This window comes from Varroa destructor, unplaced genomic scaffold, assembly GCF_002443255.2.
Source record: "Varroa destructor unplaced genomic scaffold, Vdes_3.0 BEIS01000003.1, whole genome shotgun sequence".
In the NCBI taxonomy this organism is placed as follows: Eukaryota; Metazoa; Arthropoda; class Arachnida; order Mesostigmata; family Varroidae; genus Varroa; species Varroa destructor.
Window position 1 is genome coordinate 588,866 of NW_019211456.1, and position 21,482 is coordinate 610,347.

At 38.5% G+C, this 21,482-nt stretch overlaps 2 protein-coding genes across 2 annotated transcripts in view; one reads left to right on the forward strand and one right to left on the reverse strand.

The window, feature by feature from the left end:
- Positions 1 to 444: 444 nt before the first annotated feature.
- LOC111247836 (proteasomal ubiquitin receptor ADRM1-B-like) lies at positions 445 to 7,486 on the forward strand. Its single transcript, XM_022799280.2, has 4 exons — positions 445 to 739; positions 3,681 to 3,916; positions 4,554 to 4,920; positions 6,144 to 7,486. Exons 1-4 carry the CDS (start codon positions 616 to 618, stop codon positions 6,632 to 6,634), a joined length of 1,218 nt encoding a protein of 405 aa, XP_022655015.1. The 5' UTR covers positions 445 to 615; the 3' UTR covers positions 6,635 to 7,486.
- Positions 7,480 to 21,482, reverse strand: part of LOC111246340 (uncharacterized) — an 82,422-nt gene continuing 68,419 nt past the window's right edge. Inside the window, exons 21-25 of the mRNA XM_086982622.1 lie at positions 18,209 to 18,463; positions 16,698 to 16,846; positions 16,066 to 16,354; positions 15,142 to 15,777; positions 7,480 to 14,791 (exon numbers count right to left, since the gene is read on the reverse strand). Of these exons, the coding sequence (XP_086838748.1) occupies positions 15,475 to 15,777; positions 16,066 to 16,354; positions 16,698 to 16,846; positions 18,209 to 18,463 (996 nt within the window). The 3' untranslated portion in view covers positions 7,480 to 14,791; positions 15,142 to 15,474. The remainder of the gene's footprint in view (positions 14,792 to 15,141; positions 15,778 to 16,065; positions 16,355 to 16,697; positions 16,847 to 18,208; positions 18,464 to 21,482) is intronic.

The following is a 21,482-nucleotide window of genomic DNA, read 5'->3' on the forward strand; positions in this document are numbered from 1 at the left end:
ATTCAGGCTCGATGCGTGATAATGCGGTGATTTCTGCATTACTAGTATAACATTCCTCGTCTTTATACATTAGACACGGCTGCCAATATAAGAAGATCTGAATGCTCATGAAATAGTCAGACGCTATAACGAGCACTTTGTCAACGCTATCCATTTGCATTATCAGCTCTTTAAATGCATCGACAGCTGTAGCCTAGAAGAGAAGAGGGGGCTTCTTGTAATTAACTATTGCTTTTTGTGAAAGGCTGCGCACATAGCAATTGAATTGGCTGTTGTTGGTCAGGCAGTTGCTTGTGTGTATGACATAACTGTTTCCATGTAAAACGCTACTTAGTAATTTTGCTTATTTCCTAAATCAATTTTTCGCAACAGGGAGTAAAACAATCCCAACCCAGACATGCGCTATAGACGCTGTGTGTGCTGTACGACGCCACTGATCCGAGTCAGATTTTAGTGTGTTTACGTTATTTGCCGAACCTTGATGTTAGTCAGCAGTTTGACTGGTTGTAATTTTTCAACAAACGAGTGCTATCTTTTTTCTCGTCGAACGACAAATAACTGTATCGAGTGTCATCGATACGTACTCTTTGTACCACAGAATCGAATACTATCGAAATGACCCAACGACTTCTCTTCGGGACGCAGGGCAGTAGCTCATCCCAAACTAAGTACCTCGTAGAATTTAGGGCTGGGAAATGTACCCAAAAAGGGAAACTTGTTACTCCCGATAAGCGCAAAGGTAAGATACTTAACCGCAATCATCTGACTAACATGTATTCTTCTTTTATTATTGAAACAATTAGAGGCACATCTTAAGACGCAGTGGTCTTGGCTAACATTTGATTGTCGAATGCCTGAATGTTGAAAGCGAAGCTATGATTTCACTTCAGTAATCTTTTAGCAATGACTACGAAATCTGTTAAATTCGTGCTCAACGTTCCAGCCATGCAGCTTCCTTGTATCTCTCTAGCATTATTATTAGTATTAGTATTATTATTATTATTATCGGTATATCGGAGTATTTTGTCCTATGGAAAATATTTTTCCCTTCCGAGCTGAAAGCCATTAACGATCTAACTTCGCAAGTCATGGCCGTCAACCTCGCTGTGTAGTTTTTCTTGATAGATATTTGCTTGTCAGAAAGATCTCCGAAAGAACCTCTTTACGCGGATGTACAGATTCGAACACGACTTATGTGAGACTGGTTTGTGACACCAGCATCCTTACCGGTTCAGTCATTAGCGGAACACAATCCGTTAGCTGTATCTTGCAAATAGCTTTCGGTAGTTGTAGATTACAAATAGGAGATTTTCGATTGCAAAGTAAAAGTTATATAATTCAGGTTTCGCTTTAACATAGTACAAGCGACTCAAAACGGTCCTTATATCTACATATTGTTCGATAGTGATATCGTCATCCGTATACTTACTAAACGCAGGTTTGTCCAACCCAAAACACCCATTCAGAGCACCCATTGGACATACTTGTGCGGCCATCAGAAGGGCAATGTGGAACTCGTACTCTGTTAAGCAAATACATCTTTTTCATAGAGAGAAGTGTTGTTTTTCTCTGTAAAGTGTAATAGTCAGTTTGGGTGAATAGTAAACCAACGTCAAGAATTTCTTTCGTTTGAAACAACGACCTTTGCATTTCATAGAACTTACATTACACGACAGAGAAGCGAAACAATTAGCTTGCTTCTCTAGCACCGTTTTGCCTATACTAAAGTCATATTATGAAGTTAAACTGAAAGCATGTTACGTTTAATAAGTCTCTATAAAATATCTATAAAAATATATAATGTAACCATTCTAGGACCTATATGGGGTGGAATAAGTGGACTATATGGGCCATTGCGTTCGAGCATAACAAAATTAGATGCTATCGATGCTAGTTCTAATTAATAAGTAATTGGCAGAAATAAGTAACGTCAGAATTCAAAAAATTCAGAAGCTTCAGCTTAGTGAAAATGCGTGCGTATATATATCAATCAAGTTATATATATATATACTAAGAAATCGTCGTACCACATGTCGTATGTTCAAATGTAGTTGTTCTTGAAAAAAAAAGAATCATCTGCATATTATTTATACCAGCCGTAATACGGGCAAGTCGGCTTTGTAGAGCGGGGTGCACATTGTTACTGTTTTTCCACACCTCTTAAATTATTCTGCCGTTATTAAACTTTTACGATAAGTTGCAAAGCCTCATGTGAGACTATGGCAGACGGATCATATTGAATGGTCAAAAACGTATTGACGATTTTTCTAGCTAGACAGATGGATACTGTTATCGCATCAGGTGGCGTTAATTCGTTTGTAAACTGAGACTTACAGTAGCGAATGTATTAAAAGTAGCTGATGTATTCAGCCGTAAAATAAAGCTTTTTTGAAAGAGTGAATTTTTTGCAAAAAATCGCTATAATTTGCAGTTTTATTGTGACTAGGACATATGTTGCCTAGGCTCACAAAACATTGTGCCGCGTATCAGTTAAGAGACATTATCAGAAGTGGCAGAAACGTAAAGGGTACTCGTAGACTGCGAAAAAAATTGATGAAATTATTGCGAAGGTTTGGCAAGGCCGACACGTCGGTAGCTATGTCATAGCCGAAGAACTAGGCATCTGCCACTAGACAGTTTTAAACTATTCAAAGATAGGTAGCTACGAAAAAAAAATTGTTCAGCGCCACGCCACTTGACGCAAAAAAATATATTTAACCATACTTCTATCTTCGAAGCTCTACAGACACGCAACGGAATGAAGCCATTTTCAAACCGCATGGTCTCAGGTGATGAAAAATTGATTATGTACAACGACGAGCGAAAAAAAATCATGGCCAAAGTGAAAAAAAGCTTCACAATCTATGGCAAATAAAATTATGCTACATGGTGGGTGGCATTGAAAAGGAGTTGTGCATTAAACTACAGCAAACTACTACTCGGACTTGTACTGTCAACGATTAACGAATTGTTTACACTGCGACAAAAAAAAAACACTTTCTCCGTTAAAACTAAACCTATCTACTCCACGTCGAAGCGAAATGAACGAAAAAAACGATAGACCTTTAAGGGGCGAACTCAGCAGAAACTGTTTGATGGAGTTCGAATAAAGTATTTTTCTTCAAGTTTCATTCAGAACTGTAGTATCAGCATGCTTTTCGTCGGTCTCCAAGAACACACGCTAGTGAATGGCTGCAGGCCTAAATGTCTGTCTTCATACAGCCCCATAGGCTTGGGATACGTCACGAAGTACTCGCCGAAAGGCGGGTTGTTTCAAGAGCTCGGGATACTCAGGCCCCAAATGCTGTTCACTTTTTGAATGATTCTTCTATTATCTAGTAACCCCGCCCTACACTTGTACAGTTATCGTTCATGTTTGCCAGAAACTTTAATATGTTGAAATCGACTAGCTAAAGAACTAATAAATAAATTGTACGTTTACAGGGAATACAAAACACAAAAATACAAAAAAAAAAACAAAAAAAGCTTAGATATGTGCTATTTACTTTATAATTCACTAATTACTTGATCTAAATGTGCATATGGTAAATACAATTATATAAGCACATGAGTATATTAAAATAAATTTGCTTATTCTAAGTAAATTATATGTAATAAAATTCGAGGTATAGACGAAGATTGTTTAAAAAATTGTGTGCGACCTCTTTTGTTTCGTATAGGTCTAGTGTACGTTCAACAGACCGAGGATTCACTTATACACTTCTGTTGGAAGGATCGATCCACGGGAGCAACCGAAGACGACCTCATTATGTTTCCAGGAGATGCTGAATTTGAAAAGGTCACCCAGTGTACAACGGGACGTGTTTTCGTGCTTAAATTTAAATCGAACAATAAGCGATGCTTTTATTGGATGCAGGAGCCGAAGGACGAGAAAGACGAGGACTTTCGGACAAAGGTTGGACATCACTTTTACATTCAGTATTAGCATTATTGCGTTACGCATTTATGCCGTACGCTGAGTAGTTTTCCTTATTATCAGGAGTGTTAAGGCATTGTTCCATGGATTCGGATGTTCTAAACACATTGCGTGCTGTGAGTAAAGTTTGTTATACTTTTTTCATTCCACCACAGATATGACATTCGAGTTGACTTGCATTCACTTAACGGTTTATCAAATAAAAACTTTGTTTTTGGTTTGTCGACAAAGGCACTGGACAGTAAAATTCATAAATTCAGGATGATGTACTGAGTAATATTTATCACACTGTTTGCCGACAAAGGCGCTGGACAGTAAAATTCATAAATTCAGGACGATGTACTGAGTAATATTTATCACACTACAAACGTTTACTAATGCAGTGAACGGACGTAACAATACGCTATATGTAAGGACATCGGTTTCAACGAAATCACTTTACCATCAATCAATCGATTTATATGATTTGTGATTTCATTACCATTGGCATGCAAGGTTACTCAAACCCATTAAACAAAAATTGAAAATTTCATTGGCTCTAATTGTTTACATCCAAAATAAGAAAATGGAGTTGCAAGCGTGATGGATTAATCAGTTGTTGTTTCTGCTATTTTAGGTGAACCAGTTTCTTAACGACCCAACAGCTCAAACCCGAGGTGGCGGAAGCAGTGGCGGTTCATTTAGTGGAACCATTGCCGAGTTAGCTGACGACCACGACATAAATTCGATAATCTCTGGCATGTCACAACGGGATCTGATGCAACTCTTTGGAGGAATTGGAAGTAACACGTCAAATCTGCCTGCACTTTTGGGAACTGCCATGAACTCTCGAAGTGGTGGCAACAGGACGGCGCGGCAAGAGGAGCCAATGGATACTGATGTTCCTGTAGTACAAAATTCGGGGGTCGTTTCAGGTGGCGGAACTGGAAGCGGCACAGCAGCCCCTCCTACAGCACAACCATCGACGCCTTCATTAGGAAAAGGTTCAGCTTATCTAGATCAAATAACAGCGATAATATTCATAACCCATAAGTATGCCAATGTCTGGAAAAAAATATATAGCGATGGATATTTCTGTGCAGCATGCAACTGTTAGTCGAAAAGCAAAGTTCACACGAATGGATGTATCTGTTTAATCTAGAAGAAGTATTTGTTCGTTTTTCACGGCGTTTATATTATCACACCGTTCATAGGAGCAGTATAAATGCTTTCGGTGTTATGCAAACTAACCTGCATATACTGCAGGCAATCGTATGTGTATTACATCTACCGGGTTCTTCTTCTCATACTTCCTCAGAATTCTCATACCTTAAAGGGGTGTGTCTAGATACAGTTATTTTAATGCATTATTCTGCATGTACTAGAAGTGTCATTCTCGACTGCTATCCATCACGATTTTGAGGTGATAGCAGGTTTAGTTTCAGAAAACACAAGGGATTGAAATGATTCAAGAGACGCAAGGAAGCGTAAAGACTAACGATTGAAGCTTATCTGCACGGCCTTTCTGTATTAAGGACCTAGGAGTATCAAAAATGGCTTTTCAAGTCACTTTGTTTTGTTCCAGAAAGAGCTCGGTCTCTCCATCTGGTACCAAGAGGAGCATGCTTGCTACGAGAAACATCTCGCTATGGTTTCCCAAAATTTGAACGCATCATTATATATATATATATATGAGAGAGAGAGAGAAAGGGAGAGGTTGTTGTGTTAAAAATTGACGACAAACATTAATGGGCTGTTTTTAATAGCGGGCTCGTTCCTTCGTTATTCTTGGAACTGAAAGGAAGCCAGATCTACTATAAAAGTACAAATTCGTAATAGCAAAGGCAGGGGGTTTCCTTTCGCGCAAAAGAGCTCAAAAAGCATTTCCTACAATCAAGAATTTTGGCACGGACATTAGCGTCTGCATTTGTTGCTAAATTGCATACATATATGCTTCACTTCGGTACTTAAGGCTTGCGCCTCTTTACACCGTTTTTCTGCCATGTATTTTTATATTTATTAAGTTTATATTTGGCCAGGTATGTGTCTCGGAAATTAACAAAGGTTATATTGATTAAATTGAATATCATCGTGATACGGTAGATGTATATATGTATATAGGTTCTAGGTATGCAAGCACAGTCTATTTTCCCGCAAAAGAATTGATTCTGAAGTGCAATGAGGACTTTTTGTAACAGGCATTTTTGTGTTGGTTTCGTTATTACAGGCGCCGGAATTAAACCTCAAAATCTCGCCGAAATCCTAAACAAGGTAAACGCGGAGGCTGCTGCTGCCGGTTCGTCATCAGCGAAGGTGGATTCGATCTCTGGTGCGCTCACCTCGCCCGAAGTCTTAGAGCCACTACTTAATAATTCGGAGCTAATGGCACGGGTTAAGGGGTTTTTACCACCGATTGCCGCTGCGTCCGAAGAACTGTCCGGATCCAGCGGAACTGCAAGCTCCAATCCAGAAGTTGCTACCGAAATCAAGTTAACTGTTAAATCACCACAGTTTCAGCAAGCTGTGGCCCTGTTCTCAGAAGCGCTAGCTTCCGGTCAAATGGGGCCGATTATGACTCAGTTCGGTATGAGCGACGATGTAGCTGCTGCAGCAGCAACGGGCAACATGGATGAGTTCGTTAAAGCTCTTGAAATAGAAAAAACTAAAAAGAAGGACAAGCTTAAAAGCGCTTCGGAGGACGCCGAAATGAAGGAATAAAGAGCAGAGAAATTAGAATACCTCTGGATGCGTGACATGTGTGACGACATTCCTTCATTCAATCTAATTAGAGCAAACAAACAGCCCAGTCCCTGCGAACTCTTGCGAAGACAGAGTGAAACGTGGAGCAAATTATGTTTCAGTAAGAAGCCTAGGGACTTATTATCGAAGGTCTGTCTAGTATAATTTGAAGCACGCACTTCAACATTCTGTCCGAATAGAACGTGGTTGAGATTGAACACATTATCAGATTCGCAAACAGATGGCTAACTGAGAGGGGTAATTTAGTCGGTTTCTAATACCATGATAGTAGTTTTTCCAATGTTCAGTTAAATCATTTCAACTAGATTAATAAACATCTACATAAAACACGGTATTCTTTTTCAGGGTTGGATATATATTCTCGTTATTTATAAATAGGAACATACGTATATGATTAGTCGGACTATACGGAATATATCATGTCATTTGGTAGAACCCAAACCAGCGACTTCTGTGATATTCAAGCAAGGGCTAAGCCGTCTAAGCCGTTAGACCGATAGCTAATGACTTTTGCTTGCTTGTCTGTTCTTCGTATGCGGTCGTGGTTTGTCTGACTACGTATATTTTCACAATGACAAATTGAGAATTCGGCATCGTTACAGGATTGTCCATGCGCGAGATTGTTAACTCTAATTCAAATAGGCTTCTCTGAATGCGTGTATGATATGTCCACGTTTGATTCATAAATTTATCTTTATTGGAAATCACCATATTTCACTAATACTTGATGCGGTATGTGTTTTATATTAGAAAATAGAGCTATTTGTAGCTAATTGTTTATTTATTATAATAAAAAGACAGTATTTCATCGTTTTTGTGTGATCGTTTGAAATGTAGAACTTTATTAAATAATTAATAATATTAATGGTAGACTTACTTGTTGTGGTCTTCTTTACACATGTCATCATGTTTGTCAGCATAATCTCAGCAGCGATTCCATTTATTTTCATTTAACCAACACAATAACAATGGGTAAAAGTTGTGTTCTGTTGCTTCCGTTTTTACCGTGTCTGTATCGATTACTCCGCATATGCGCGTATGCGTCTATTGTAGCATTTAGTTTGTAGTGTAACCTGGGAATTTTATATTTTAAGTCTTGTGTGATTGCGTTCCATTTAAGTACCGCTAGTTTGTGCTAATGTGAGCGATGACTGTCTGAACTCTAGAATTTAGCCTGGATGTTTACCCTAGATTCGCCGGACAGTCTGATACCACTATAGTTCAATATTGAGCTTAAGCTTTTTCTTTTATTCGCCAGTTTATTGCAGTTAGATTATTTTTGGTATTATTGAAAAAAGTAGATGACATTTAAACTAGTAATAATAAAAAAATAAATTATGTTATCCTCATCGGTCCTATTCACCTCAGTAAAATACGATTTATTTCATTCAATATTACGGAATGCACACAAATTTCAGCTAGAGCTCTTTATGAACTGCTAGTTTCAACTGAATTACTAATTTTAAGTAAGTGTATGTGTAAGAAGTAAGTGTGATCGCGAAGGTTTGGAAATCACTGGTAGCTAGAGTGAAATCATATGCCCGCTTTATCATCATTTACGGTACTTAAAAATTATACGAACACCTTTACGGGACTACATAAACTTTCTTTTATCAATGACGTTACGTGCATGTATCCTTGGCATGTTAGATTCTATATTTAGTTCGTAATTATCTAAATGTCTTGAAGACGAACAACCTTTTGTCATCTATACCTGTATTCTATATATACTATATATGTGTAGTACACATTTGCTTAGAATGTTCTATATTCTGTTTTATTATTCGCATCACATTCATTGTGTGTGTATGCTTAGGTTTGCGCGACGAAGTTCTTTATCGAAGTGAATGTTGTTTGTTGTGTATTTCTATCTTGGTTGTGGACGCTCCTCTTGCTTTCTCAAAGGATATCAACACCCGGTATATGTTAGTGTGAGGTCTGTGTGTTTTACATAAATAATAAGTGTTTCATTATCATTGCTACTACTGTAATTATTCCTCCTAGTGTAAACATTGTTGGCGCTACTATCAAGCGTATTTTCTTCGCCGTGACCACTTCGAGTCATATGTTTCGTTCTTCACTTAGATTCTAGCCGCGATCGCATAAAAATGATGATAAAAACATAGCAAAATCATAATCGAAATTATTACTGTTGCTTTCGTTATTACTTATTGAAAAAGTCCTGTGTCTTGTATTCTGTTGCTTTTTATCGTTCTGTCAACATGCGCCGAGGTGCGGTGTTGGTGTGGTGTCGCATGCACAAATGTACGTTTCCTGTTAATGTATGTTATAGTAATAATGTTTGTATCCCTGGCATCATTACTATTATCATCGTTCTCATTAATATCGTTAGTAATTACTTTCAACGAAGATCATATTAGTTACTCTATATACAAGCATACAGGGTGTTGTAACTCATGTCACCTGTCTCCTCTCGCCCTCACTTTGCGCCATTATACGTATGGCGGGCATATCTGAGTTCAACAATTCAATGCTAAATTCGAATGTGCGCGCACTGCGGTAATTGCTCGTATTCGTCTCCTTCATTGTCTGGGCAGGCGATACCATCGTTATTAGTAAGTGACAAGTGACAGCAGCTTACAACATCTTTAATCAACTCAGAAACGCAAGTCACGGTCGAAGATTAATTGCTGGGGCTGGTATTCTCATCTCGGCCTTCGGTTTTACTGCATTAGCCTTTTTCACACGTTTTGGTTGTATATATAATCGATCTATTTAGCTTTTATGAGAGTGAATGCACTTATAAAGTTTATTTCTCTTACGACCTCGTTTCAGTTTGTCTTCATGTGTCCATAATATGCGTCTAGCCGAATGCACGTGTTGTCATGATATGGGTCTGCAGTTCGTGGCTAACGATCTATATTAAACGTCAGACTTATTCGCACCTTGCAGTGATGCGATCCGAATATAAATAATATATTACAATATGTATATGTAATGTACGTATTATGTAAGGAGCGATAATTATGGTCAATTAAAATCACAAGAATCATTGCAGTTTACTGTGCATGCGTACCCTTGGTGAATAGGAATTACACACCGATCTCAAACGTATATCAAGTTTTCTAACGATAATAATTCATTTCTAAATTATATGGATCTGAAATTGTTTGTGTTATTATTCCTACCGGGAATACAGTATCTGTGAACAACAGTAGTTCAATGTACAGTTGTTGTTCGGGTGACACGAAGAAGTTTCGAGACACAATTGTGATACAATATGCGAAAAAAGGCTCTGATAAAATTTACGTGATATTAATTCAAGAGAATCGCAACAACCAACGTGGTATATACTTGCGGGGATCATCGCAGAGTTCGGGGAAAGTGGTGACCATATATCAGACCGTTACTCGTTTAAGAGTAAATTGAGGTTTGGTAATAGCATCAGTAGCCGCTTTTACGTTATTAATTAGATACAATAAGTTTTCAAAGCTTTGTTGGCTTGTAGCAGCGCTTATTTAAGAAAAGCAATACTATATCACTAATGAGATAAATACGTTCATGAATGGCTGCAGTATAGCCTCAAGCGGTACAAGCAAATTCATAACATGTCTAGTGTTATGGGTTATTCAATCTCAGGGCAATGACAACCAATAACGTAACGAGATCTAGTAAGAAAGCTCTGAAGGTACGAAGCATTACACACTTCAAATAAGATCGATTTATTGAAACGCTTTCCTTTATTGTCACACGAACAATACGATTACGGATCATCAGACTTAATCGGGGATAATAGGCTATATAAAGGGGAACACATCATTGTGTCATATTGCCAACATTGAACTTGGCAATGAATAAGTGAAGCTGATTTGATTAGCACTCGGAATTTAAACGAGCCATAGACCTCTAGATAACATTATAAGAAAAATTTGTTCCGTAATGACTACCATGTTCTCTAGAGGGGTATAGCAATTGGCAAAAAGCATTACGCCAAGTCAAGTTAATCGTCCGCAAATGGTGCCAGTTAAGATAATATATGAATTATTTAATATGCTTCTGCGATTAGGAATCCATGAACAGTGTGCTTGTATAAGACGTCGAATGTCGGCACCAGTTCTTAAGGGTGTAAAAATTTTGATACAATAGATTAGTAGGTAAAGGTGATGAGCGTAAGTCGTCATGATAGTGAGCTTCAATAGCAAACTTCTAGATGCTTGGCTTCGATGATAGCTCTAAGACATGTACTTCATACACACCTATATTATTTCGTGTGACCTAAAACAATGAACGAAGAAGCCGTGGAAATTCGTGCAGCAGTAATGATATTAACAAGGCACAATTAATCGTTCAAGTAAGCTTACTACTCTGTCATTCATAGACGGCTAAAACTGGTCTAAAAGTAAACAGTGATATTAATAGTAATCAATAGGCAACAACATGACCCTCAGCATCATCGTCGCCACAGTTATCATCATTAGCGCGCTTATCATTACACTAGCATTATCATTTGATACGTTTAGTTCACAAACACAAGTTAATTTGCTAAATAACAGCGAAATATATCGCTATAGAAGCATTATCAATGAGTATCTCAATCTATTAATGAATACACAAAAAGCACACACGGCAAAAGAAAGTGTTCGTTTTTAACTTCTCTTATAATGGCCACCATTGTGTCGTGCTAGCCAGTACTTCAATTTGCTAGACACAGAGTAGAGGGAATGAAGATCAATGAGAATGAGACGTTGCTGGGTGGAATGGCAGAAATGGCACTAAAAGCATTTGGGGAAATTGACTGGACGCGGTGACTGTGGCCTTAGGAGATGATTTGCATGTTGTTTCTCGCATGCAAAATGTCTGTGGTCATCATTCTCCTTGGAATAGAAACATTCGCGTATTGCTGCTTGTTTTTCTACTAACGTCTATGTTTTTCATTTGCATATTGTTGTTATCTGTTTGCGTCGTTTCATGTTACAGTTTAATGCGATGCCCTACTATTAAGATGTACGGTTTAGTTTATTCGAACATCACATGTGATCAAGGTCGTGCGTTTCGAACGATACGAGTTTGCTGAAGTAGGCCACAAGCTGACAATCCGCGAGGTCTGGCAGTCTTAGCTTTTTTTTAATATTAGCTAATGGACAATTGCCATAGTCGATGTCTGATGTGTAAGGCATAGTTGGCAATCGTAAATAACGGTGCGGGAGATCGTCTGATTAGACACCGAAAATTGTATTCTTATCGCAAATTCAGTCAAGTTTTCTTCAGGAATAGGCAAGAATCAGGAACAACAATAACAACAATAGCTCATCAGAGTTGCTTTGTAAATCTTATTATTATAGCGAAGTAGTGATTACATCACTTATAGCGTTTAAACTGGCTGAGATCAAGCTTAGGCTGAACTTAGCGGTTTTTATTATAAAAACGACACGATAAGCCGCACATTATAAGGGCGTGCTAGGCACTTTACGAATTATCAGTAAGATCTATAAAGATCCACTGGTAGAACTGTCCACTAAAAAGCAGCTTTTTCAAATGCAGAGAAATAAGGAAATTGAAAAACTAAATTTAAACTTGGGAGCAAAAAGAGTACGTTGGGTATACGGGCGACCGCGCGGATGTCACTGGCAGAAGAAATAGAAACGGCGTCAAAATCGGGATTTTGCAACCTTAGGACGTCGCGTTAGTGCAGGAGAAGTTCGCCTTCCAAAGAACAACCGCTGCTTTTTTATGCGCACAATGGCGCAGATCACCAAATTTCGTAGTTCCTGCTCTTTGTGTAAATTTTCGATGACCTATTTCCTTTGTATCTGCTTTGTTTATTTGTTGACTTTCGTCGCTCCACTCTTCGCGCTAATGTTAGTTTGTTCTATAAGAGCTAGAATATCTTGAAGTCGCTGGCCGCTAAAAGTAATAGAAAGGTTTTGCTTATTTCTCCTTTTAGAGCTAATGCGTTGCTGCTGTTAATTGACTCTCACCGAAAACTACTCAACATGGTTTTGTAATACATTCTGCGTGTTTGTCTTGTTTTTGCTTTGTTTGATCTCAGTTCCCTTCTTCAAAAATTGGACAAACAGTTTTAAAAATTAAACGCGATCTCACATTTTCCGTTGCGCTTCACTATCACTGTATTACTGTGTATATCTTCATGTCATTTATTATATATTCTATTTTGTGTAATTATAGCCGGACATTTAAGGAATAATCTCTCTGGTTTTTATTCCCCTAGGTAGGCTGATACAATAGCATGAGCCTCGTGCTCCGTCCTTTTTGACGGTCTTTGCGTAAGCGGAGCTGCGCGATGTAAGTTACGCTTTTTTGCAATTACTGCTATATTCCATGTTGAGTAAACGTCTGCTTGTGTATATGCTTAGTCGTGCATAATACTATTTACATCTACGAGTTGTCAATCTTCGCATTATTATTACTATTAACGTGTTTGAATGTTTCGGCCTGTGTACATGTATGCACGCATGTTTGTAGTGTGTTAAATACATAGCAAGCCGAAATTATTACCGTGAACGAATAGAGACAGCTGATGATATTTTACGAGATCTGACCAAAGGATTTCAGAAATCACGGTTTCCAATCGGGTTCTTTAATTGGATTTGCATCGATGTTTGTCACTATCCTGGTTTACCGAAGCCGCATGAAATTTCACGAATTAATCGATCAGCCCATCATGTAGCTATAATCATTATAGTTTCCTTCATCATACACTTATTATTAAGACTGACCAACGTAGATATATATATATATATATATATATATATATATATATATATATATAATTTTTATATGCATATACCTATATATGTATTTTTACTTAATGTCTTGATGGTCTTATCGAGCCTATATCGGTCTGTGCGGTCACCAACACTACTACGGACATTTTGACAGTCATTTTGTTTCTGTGATGGTTGATTGATGATGCCACCCGGCGATCAATATCATCATCGAAATTGTTGGTATTAGTACTGTTACTATTGCTAAAATGACCGTATGCCGATAGTTCGTGCCACACTGCTTTCCCATCACTTCACAACAACTGAAACGGTTTCTTTTGCCTCAGTCATTATCACTGAATGAGATCTCCGCCCAAATGAGTAATGTGTAGCAGGCTTTTTGGGTCTTTTCGAGGGTGCTTAGACCTAGCCTGGTTTCTATATTACTTTATTCTAGTCTAGTGTGTGTGTATGTGTGCCTGTTTGGTAGTTTTTTTAATTTGTTGTTTGTTTTAGGATGCACACCGTATTTCTCCACCGTTCTCTGTGTGATCTTTTTGTCTTTAATTATAGTAATCACTCGCTTACGATAATATTCATCTTGTTGTTGCTTCTGCTATAGTTGTACTGCTTTTTAAGCATTATTATTATATTTGCATACCCTTTGCAATGTGTATGTCATACTATAATGACACTACACTCGCATGCTTGTTTAGTCATCAGGGTAAGCATTGCAGCGTGACTACATTTATTTAAATCATCGTACCATTCAGCCATATTGTTGTTTTTATCCAGGAATTCTTGTTGTTTTTATATCATATATTATGTATTAACAGAATAAAAGGAAGTATCTTTAATTTTCTGGTACCAGTTATCACCGCAATTGGGATCGTATGCGATATATTCACATGATGTTAATTACACCTAGTTACCCAAACCTAACATTATACATCTTGACATTTCCTTCAAACAAAAGCCTGTTTTAAATTCGGCCATATTTAAGGATCGTTCTGCGCTGGGGCTTGTTCGATAAATAGTATATGTGTCTAAGAGGCTTATCGCTATCCTGCTACTGCTGCTACTGCTGTTTATTACTAGCTTTTATTGTTATCAAACTCAGAAAACTGAAAGATCAGCGTTTCATAGTTACTACGAATATTGTTAGTTTTACACATGTCACATTTTTTCGATGATTAGTGCTATTATTGAGGTGGATTTATTTAGGTAACTATTATTATTGTTATTAAATGTCATGATATTAACTGCTCTGAGGACAACATTACCTCATCTTCTGTTGCGTTGTGCTATTTCGGCTTCGACTTCGGTATTTGGTATTGTTATTACTTCATTATTAACTCCCTTCTTCACTGCTATGTGATTGAAGCTGATACGCCGACTGACTGCGTATTGTGGACCTTCGCAGAAAAACCTATTACAATAAAATATAGCTTTGATAAGTATCAGAGAGATCTACGATCTTATCAATATAATCCGCTACTAAAATATTTTTTAGCCGGGAGCTACCTGTGAAAGCCGCATTGCAATTAAATATATCTATGCACGATTATGGTCGTTGTCGTTTTCAAGGCCTATATGGCAGCCATTGATGACGTCGACCCTGACATCAATGATGATTATTATGACACCGATAAAGCTGTTACACTGAACTGAAGAAGCTTTAAAATTTGAAAAGTCTTATCTAGTTCGTGCACTCGTCGCAACCTTTACAGTAGTCGTTACTGTTATTGTTCTAAATTACATAGATACCATCAGACGCACCTGTCCTGGTAGAAACGATGGACAAACACAGAAACGGTTTGTGAAGTTCTTCATCTCTGCCATACTTCTCTACAATACACGACTTGTTTATGAATTGCATCATCTTACACGTCTTCCATATGAATTATTGGTTGTCGTCGCCAGGGCTGTTCGCATGTTTGTTGCAGTAGTTCAACTTAAGTAGCTATTGTTTTGGTCGACGTTCTGAATGACTTCAGTATTTTCATCATTTTTCTCATTGTTGATGATGTTAGAGAATCGAATAAGTGAAGATAATTCAAGAATTGATCAAGAGTTGATCCCGAGTTATTGATCGCGTTGGTGGCATCCTCTCTAGACAGAGGTCTCTTCTCCCGAGCGACTTTCACTGCTCGATAGCGATGCCCCTTGTGCCCCGGCGCCCCCTACCAATGATGATGGTGATGACGTTATCGCTCTTGTGATGTGTTCTTGTCGTCGAAGCCAGCCCGTTGGAGATGTTGGACGAGAATAACTTTGCCAAAGGGATCCGTGTGCAGTTGTTTCAGCGCCCAGTTGTGATCTGATTTCATTCGCTGGCTGATATTCTTCACTTGACATCTTTTTATCACAGGATGAAGGCCAGATCAGACCCGACTGGGGTTGAAATTGATAGTTCTGTAAAGAAGTAATTCAGCGCTTTTTTAAAATGGCCTAGAGCTACATTTGTAAACTTAAATTGATTGATCGCGAAGCACTATCTTATTTTTGCTCGCAGTTAGACACATGTTACCATTGGAATCATAATATGTCAGTCACGATCGAATGAGTGTAGAAAGGGTCGAAGTTTTATGCTACCGAATTTTGAGATGCTGGTGAGATACAGCGTGAGTTTCAGACTTAGTAATGGTTTTATTTGTTGTACTTTATATTTTAAGCAAAATAACCTCCCTTATTATCACGTACAATGGATCTCGCTGTCGTTTTGGCAGAGTATGCAGTACCCGGCTGCTCGTTCGCAGGTTCGGTATTTACTTGACCAGCTGCGGTTTCCACGTCCCTTAAGGCAGCCTCTTTATCTAGCTTGGCGAGCATTCCGACTCGACGCTCGTTTTCCTGAGCAATTCGCCTGCGCAATGCATCACGCTTCTGTCGCAACCCGCTTAGCAGTTGTTTGTCTTCGGCACGTGATGACATCTCGAGTCTTGCTGCCTTCTCGTCGATCTCACTTAAGGCCGTAGAGAACGCCTCCATTCTATATGGGTTAACCATCAGTTCATTCAGTGGATGTTCTAATAGACATAAAATTGAAGAATTCGCTAGACTGTACATCTCCACCAAACGCTTATCATTTTTAGATTAATAATTGAAGTGCATTTACAGAAATACTATTGATATTACTGTTACTCTGCACGAGCTGTTCCGATAACTCACGGCTAGACGAAAAGCCCTTTAGCAATTAACTCTGTAAATATGGCTTGGAAAATATCATTTATGACTGGCTCTTATTATTATTTTAATTATTAATGTTATTATTATTTCTTACTTAGCTTTTGTCAGTACCTGGCTATCTATCTGTCAAAGCAAAGGTGGCTCACTTGAGATCAAAGATGTCTTCAAGATGTTTATTACGCTGCTCTCGCAATAGCGTTAGAGTTCGCCCAACGGCCCTGATCTGCTTCCGTAGATTCGGGCACTCCATACACTGGAATGTCGGCGACGCCAGGGCCGATTCAAGCGCGAGGATCTGATACAAAGGATTTGCAGTGTGCTATTGAACAAAGCTTCAACCTAATATGCATCTTTATATATTACTACGTTGATGAGCAGGTAGGCAGACAAGTGTACGCCGTTATAGTGTTACAGCTACATTACTGCAAAAAAGTGATACATTGCACACTAGAAACACATACTTATACAATATTTGGCTGTCACAGTCAAATTCGGCACACGTTGAGATCGAATAACTTTTAAACTGGGCGCCACTAGCAGATTAAATTAGGTTAATTAATATTTTACTTTTCTAGAAATTCGTGAGTAAAGAACGGTTGAATTTACTCCGGAAAAAAATGACACAGAAGGAAGAACCTTCTAACCTCACTTTTAAAAGCTCTACAGCGTTGCAAAAATTCATCAATGATTGGGGAAGACGCTAGGCAATGAGGCTTTAAGCGAAAGTGGTGACCAGATGTCGGGATCCGAAGGACAAAATTCATTGCCGCAATCGAGGATGCTTTTCAAACAGAGGAGCTTGAGGCCTGTGGGCCTTGTTAGACAAAACTGGTATTTCACTTGTAACGTGTGACATACTTAAACTTAAACACTTAAAATGTAGACACTGAATAAAAATTGGAGCCCCTGTGCATTAATTCTTAAGCCAGTCTGAAATGCGAATGACATAATTCACGTGTGATCTGCAAAACTCTTATCCGCAGAAAACCTGCCTGGAGCGTAGGGTCGCCATAAATGAAGCATAGTTCAACCTCTAGCGTCAGCCAGGGGAACCAGGTCGTGGCGTGGCCCTGAAGGGAACTCGAGTTCGGTGGCGGTGTCAAGTCGATTCGGATGTAAAATGGTGATATTTGCAGTGGTTCTATGAAATTATAGGCGGAAATAAACAATGAGTGTACACCAGCTGTCTCCAGTTCCTCGAGGGGCTTATGGACCGTTAACACGGCAATTGAAGGTGCGTGGTTTGGCTACCTCATAACAACGCCAGATTCTATTGCTATACGTCAACTACTTCCTAAATTTAGCAAAAAAGGATCCAACGTTTGCTTCAAACTGTCCATTCTCTCGATTTAAATCTATGTGATTACGGCGCTTTCTATATCCCGAAGAGGATCACTGATGGGCAAGCATTTACTATATTAAACATGAAAACGAGAATGGAAGATATATAGCTGTCCAGAGATTCTTAGAGCAGCCCCAACACATTGAAAAATCATTCTAGCCTAACTAATTCATCGAGTTGGGTCCGCAGGATTCACTTGCAGTATCCTAATAACTGATGTCAGTCCAAGTAAACTAAAGCTACATGTTGTTTAATGGCTATGTCAAGTATTATACAATTAATATTATTATTATTATTATGTATGCTAATAATTACCTTGCTGTTTGCCATAGTAAGAGCTTCCTCTTTGAGGCGGACCTGCAGCTCTGCTTGAACGGTTAGCGCGATACTTTCTTTAAGAGCTTCTTCTAAAAGTTCCAACCGATTGATTTCTTGGTTTGCTACACCGTTATTGTCATGATCACGATTACTGGGGTTGACATTGTTTCTGTTGCTGTTGTTGTTGTTTAGGTCACCACGCACACAGTCGCCGCTGCCCACGTCGCACACAGCAAATTCGCTGATATAATCCTTCACCGTTATGCAATAATCGCATTGCGATCGTTGTTCAAGAATATAAAGTTGTTCATCAGGAAGACATGCGATAACAAACCAAAAAGAATAGGTGGCGACGAAGGAATCAAAAAATCATTAACCATTACTTAAAACTTGTCATCAACTTTGTTTACTTGTCGTCTCTTCTTGTTTGTTACTCGCAAGCAGGTGTTACTGTCTCGGTCATATTATAACCTAGCTATTATTTTTTGTTGTATCATTATCATAATTATTTTTATTTACTTATACGTATATACACCGACAAGGTACTCAAAGACGACTCCATGGCATTACTATGATGTCTGTTAAAATGACTTCTGTTTTACTCGGCGTTTGTCTGGTGTGTGTGTGTTTGTATATTGTTCCATTTCCGTTTAGCCGTACACACATACACATATATATATATATATGGCTAAGCAAGCAAGACTTGTTCTGTCATGTGTTGACTTCTGTAGGTTACTGTAGGTTATCTTATTATGTATAAAGGCGTGTTCCTTTGTATGTGCGCTGTTTTAGAATTAACAAGGAGAGTTAGAGAATATGCACGACCAAAGTTTATTATATCTGTATAATATACTATAGAGATATATTCGTTCATACAAGCTATAGGCCAAACAGAGGCTACCACAGGGAGACGCCTATATATATATATATATATATATAGACAAGGAGGAGGAGAAAGGGAGGGTTATGCTTGCTTCGGTCGTTTTCTAGATGCGCATCATCTCATCATCACGATAGTTATGATCATCATCATTTTAACCGCTACACACGGGTATGCCTGTCCGTAGTATTGTTGTATGATGTGCCTAAAAATTACTCCAGTTGTCTGGTCAATAATTGTAATTCGTCCTCCCATGGATAATCTATTCTGTTTTCCTTTCGTTTTCAATAAGGACATTTTTATTATTGATCATTCATTGCCATTGGAAGTAATAGCTATATTTATATGGGATGTTTTCCAAATCAAATAATACTGGAGATATAAGCTAAGACGCAGGCGTTATTTCAAGAGACGAATAGTGTTGTCCTCGTTGGGGCATCCTGACGTATCTTAATTTCCTGTAAACTGTTTTTATTAGCATTCATCCTCGCAGCGTGGATACCTTTCGCCTGCATGTGACATGTGCGTGTGTCCTTATTGTCGAAGGCTCATACAACAGACATCCTACATTCAAGTGGAGAATCCGTCATGTCGTCTTTAACAGAATTGTTTTAAACGGTTGTGAGCAGTTTTAGCGGTAGCCATAGCGCCATTCCGTAAGAAGCAATAATTCTTAACGGCAGTACCAGACGTAACACTCGAAATGTAATTTCGTCATATCATACCATTAGACATAATCATAGCATCTTTTCCGGGTAGCTATTGGAACCATCATTGGTACGTTGTTATTATGCGAGCAAAAATGCGCCAACTACTACTAGTACCACTTCGACTGCTACATATTACTGAATTGTTCGGTGGCAGTAGTAGCAAATAAAACTCCTTTTCTTCATTGTCTTTGAAGAACTATTTTTGTTCTGTAAGGGTTGTTTTTGCTTCTAATATTGATGTTATTGTTGTTGCCGCTGTTGTTTAATTTGGCTTCATTTCACTTATCATCGGAGCAGTGTACGCCCATGTTATGTATGCATGTTGAATAATGCGATATCTACATCTTAATTACGCTATACTGGACTATATGTTGTAACGGGGCTAGCGTACGGACGGGGTCTTGCGTCTCGTATCTGGGGGAGGGATGCGAGATACTGGACCCTAGCCAGTCTGTCGCCTCGTGACGTTATTTGTGCGACACGCAATCGAGGATCTTTCTGTTCAACCTTCTTGCCTATTTTATGATATTATGTATTAACATCTTCTTTGCCTTTAATGGGCAAACAATTGAACTGAATTTTAATACTCAGGGATGCAACATGTCGACACATTGGAAGCATTTTCGAAGTCACAAGGTCACTCGTCTCGTCTCATACTTTTGTATAACCTAGAAAAACCGAGCTTGACGTTAAACTCGGATATAATTACTAGAAGCCTCCCATTGTCGTCACCATCATAATTATCGTATTAAGCAATCTTTTAGTATTAACTTTATAGTTATTAATAGTTCATAAGAGACAATTATTAATCTCCATTTGATATGGGCTATATTTGATTTTATAAAGGCATTCATCGAAATCCCTATTAGTCATGAACCGGAACCAGTTACCGACATTTCAAAGAACAATACATACTCTTTCCAGCTGAATCGCTTGTGTATGGGCTATTTAACAAGGGTAAAGTAATTTATGCCATATTAAGCGCATTCATCTTACAAGCCTCTTTCATCAGTTCTGGGGGGAAAACGGTTTACACTCAAGCCTCGCATACCGATGCAGCGTGATATATATTTCGATGGAACATTTTGATGAAGATTCAATTTTTCGTTTGCACTGTTATAGTACGTCTATATGTATCATACTTCACGTCGGAACCAAGATTTTTCCCATTTACGAGATTTGGTTCTTTAGTATTTTAATACATACAGATCAACAATTTGACATTCAAGGTGGTACTTGCCATAATAACGACAAGGTTATTCTTTGTGGAACGTCAAATACGACAACCCCATGTAAAACCGTCACTTCGAGAGGCTCATTTTCGAGCCTCTGAACAGGTTTAGTGTTTTGGTGTGTGCATCGCAAATTAAAAGTCGCCTTTGTTCAGGTTCCGACATTCCTGGTTCTTAGGTCTGCTGTTGGCAAGCAGCAATCAGATGGGGTACAATTACCCCTTCCCATAATATTTGCATCATTTTCACTATGGCCGAGTGGACAGAATCTGGTCTTAAATTGAGAAGTCGATCGACAATGAGCCTGCAACATGCAAAATGATCCACCGCTAGATCAACACACTTGCTCTATGGTGTATACCTTTCATGCGCCTGATCGCGTTTTTATATGGTCGAATGGTAATTGTGCACGAACACTAACGCATGCAATAACTGTACATAATATGTAT

Excerpts from the sequence above, each read along its gene's own strand:
- LOC111247836 (XM_022799280.2), top strand. The coding sequence starts at position 616 with ATGACCCAACGACTTCTCTTCGGGACGCAGGGCAGTAGCTCATCCCAA. Across the intron at positions 3,917-4,553 it reads ACGAGGACTTTCGGACAAAG|GTGAACCAGTTTCTTAACGA; the intron begins GTTGGACATCAC and ends CTGCTATTTTAG. Across the intron at positions 4,921-6,143 it reads GACGCCTTCATTAGGAAAAG|GCGCCGGAATTAAACCTCAA; the intron begins GTTCAGCTTATC and ends TCGTTATTACAG.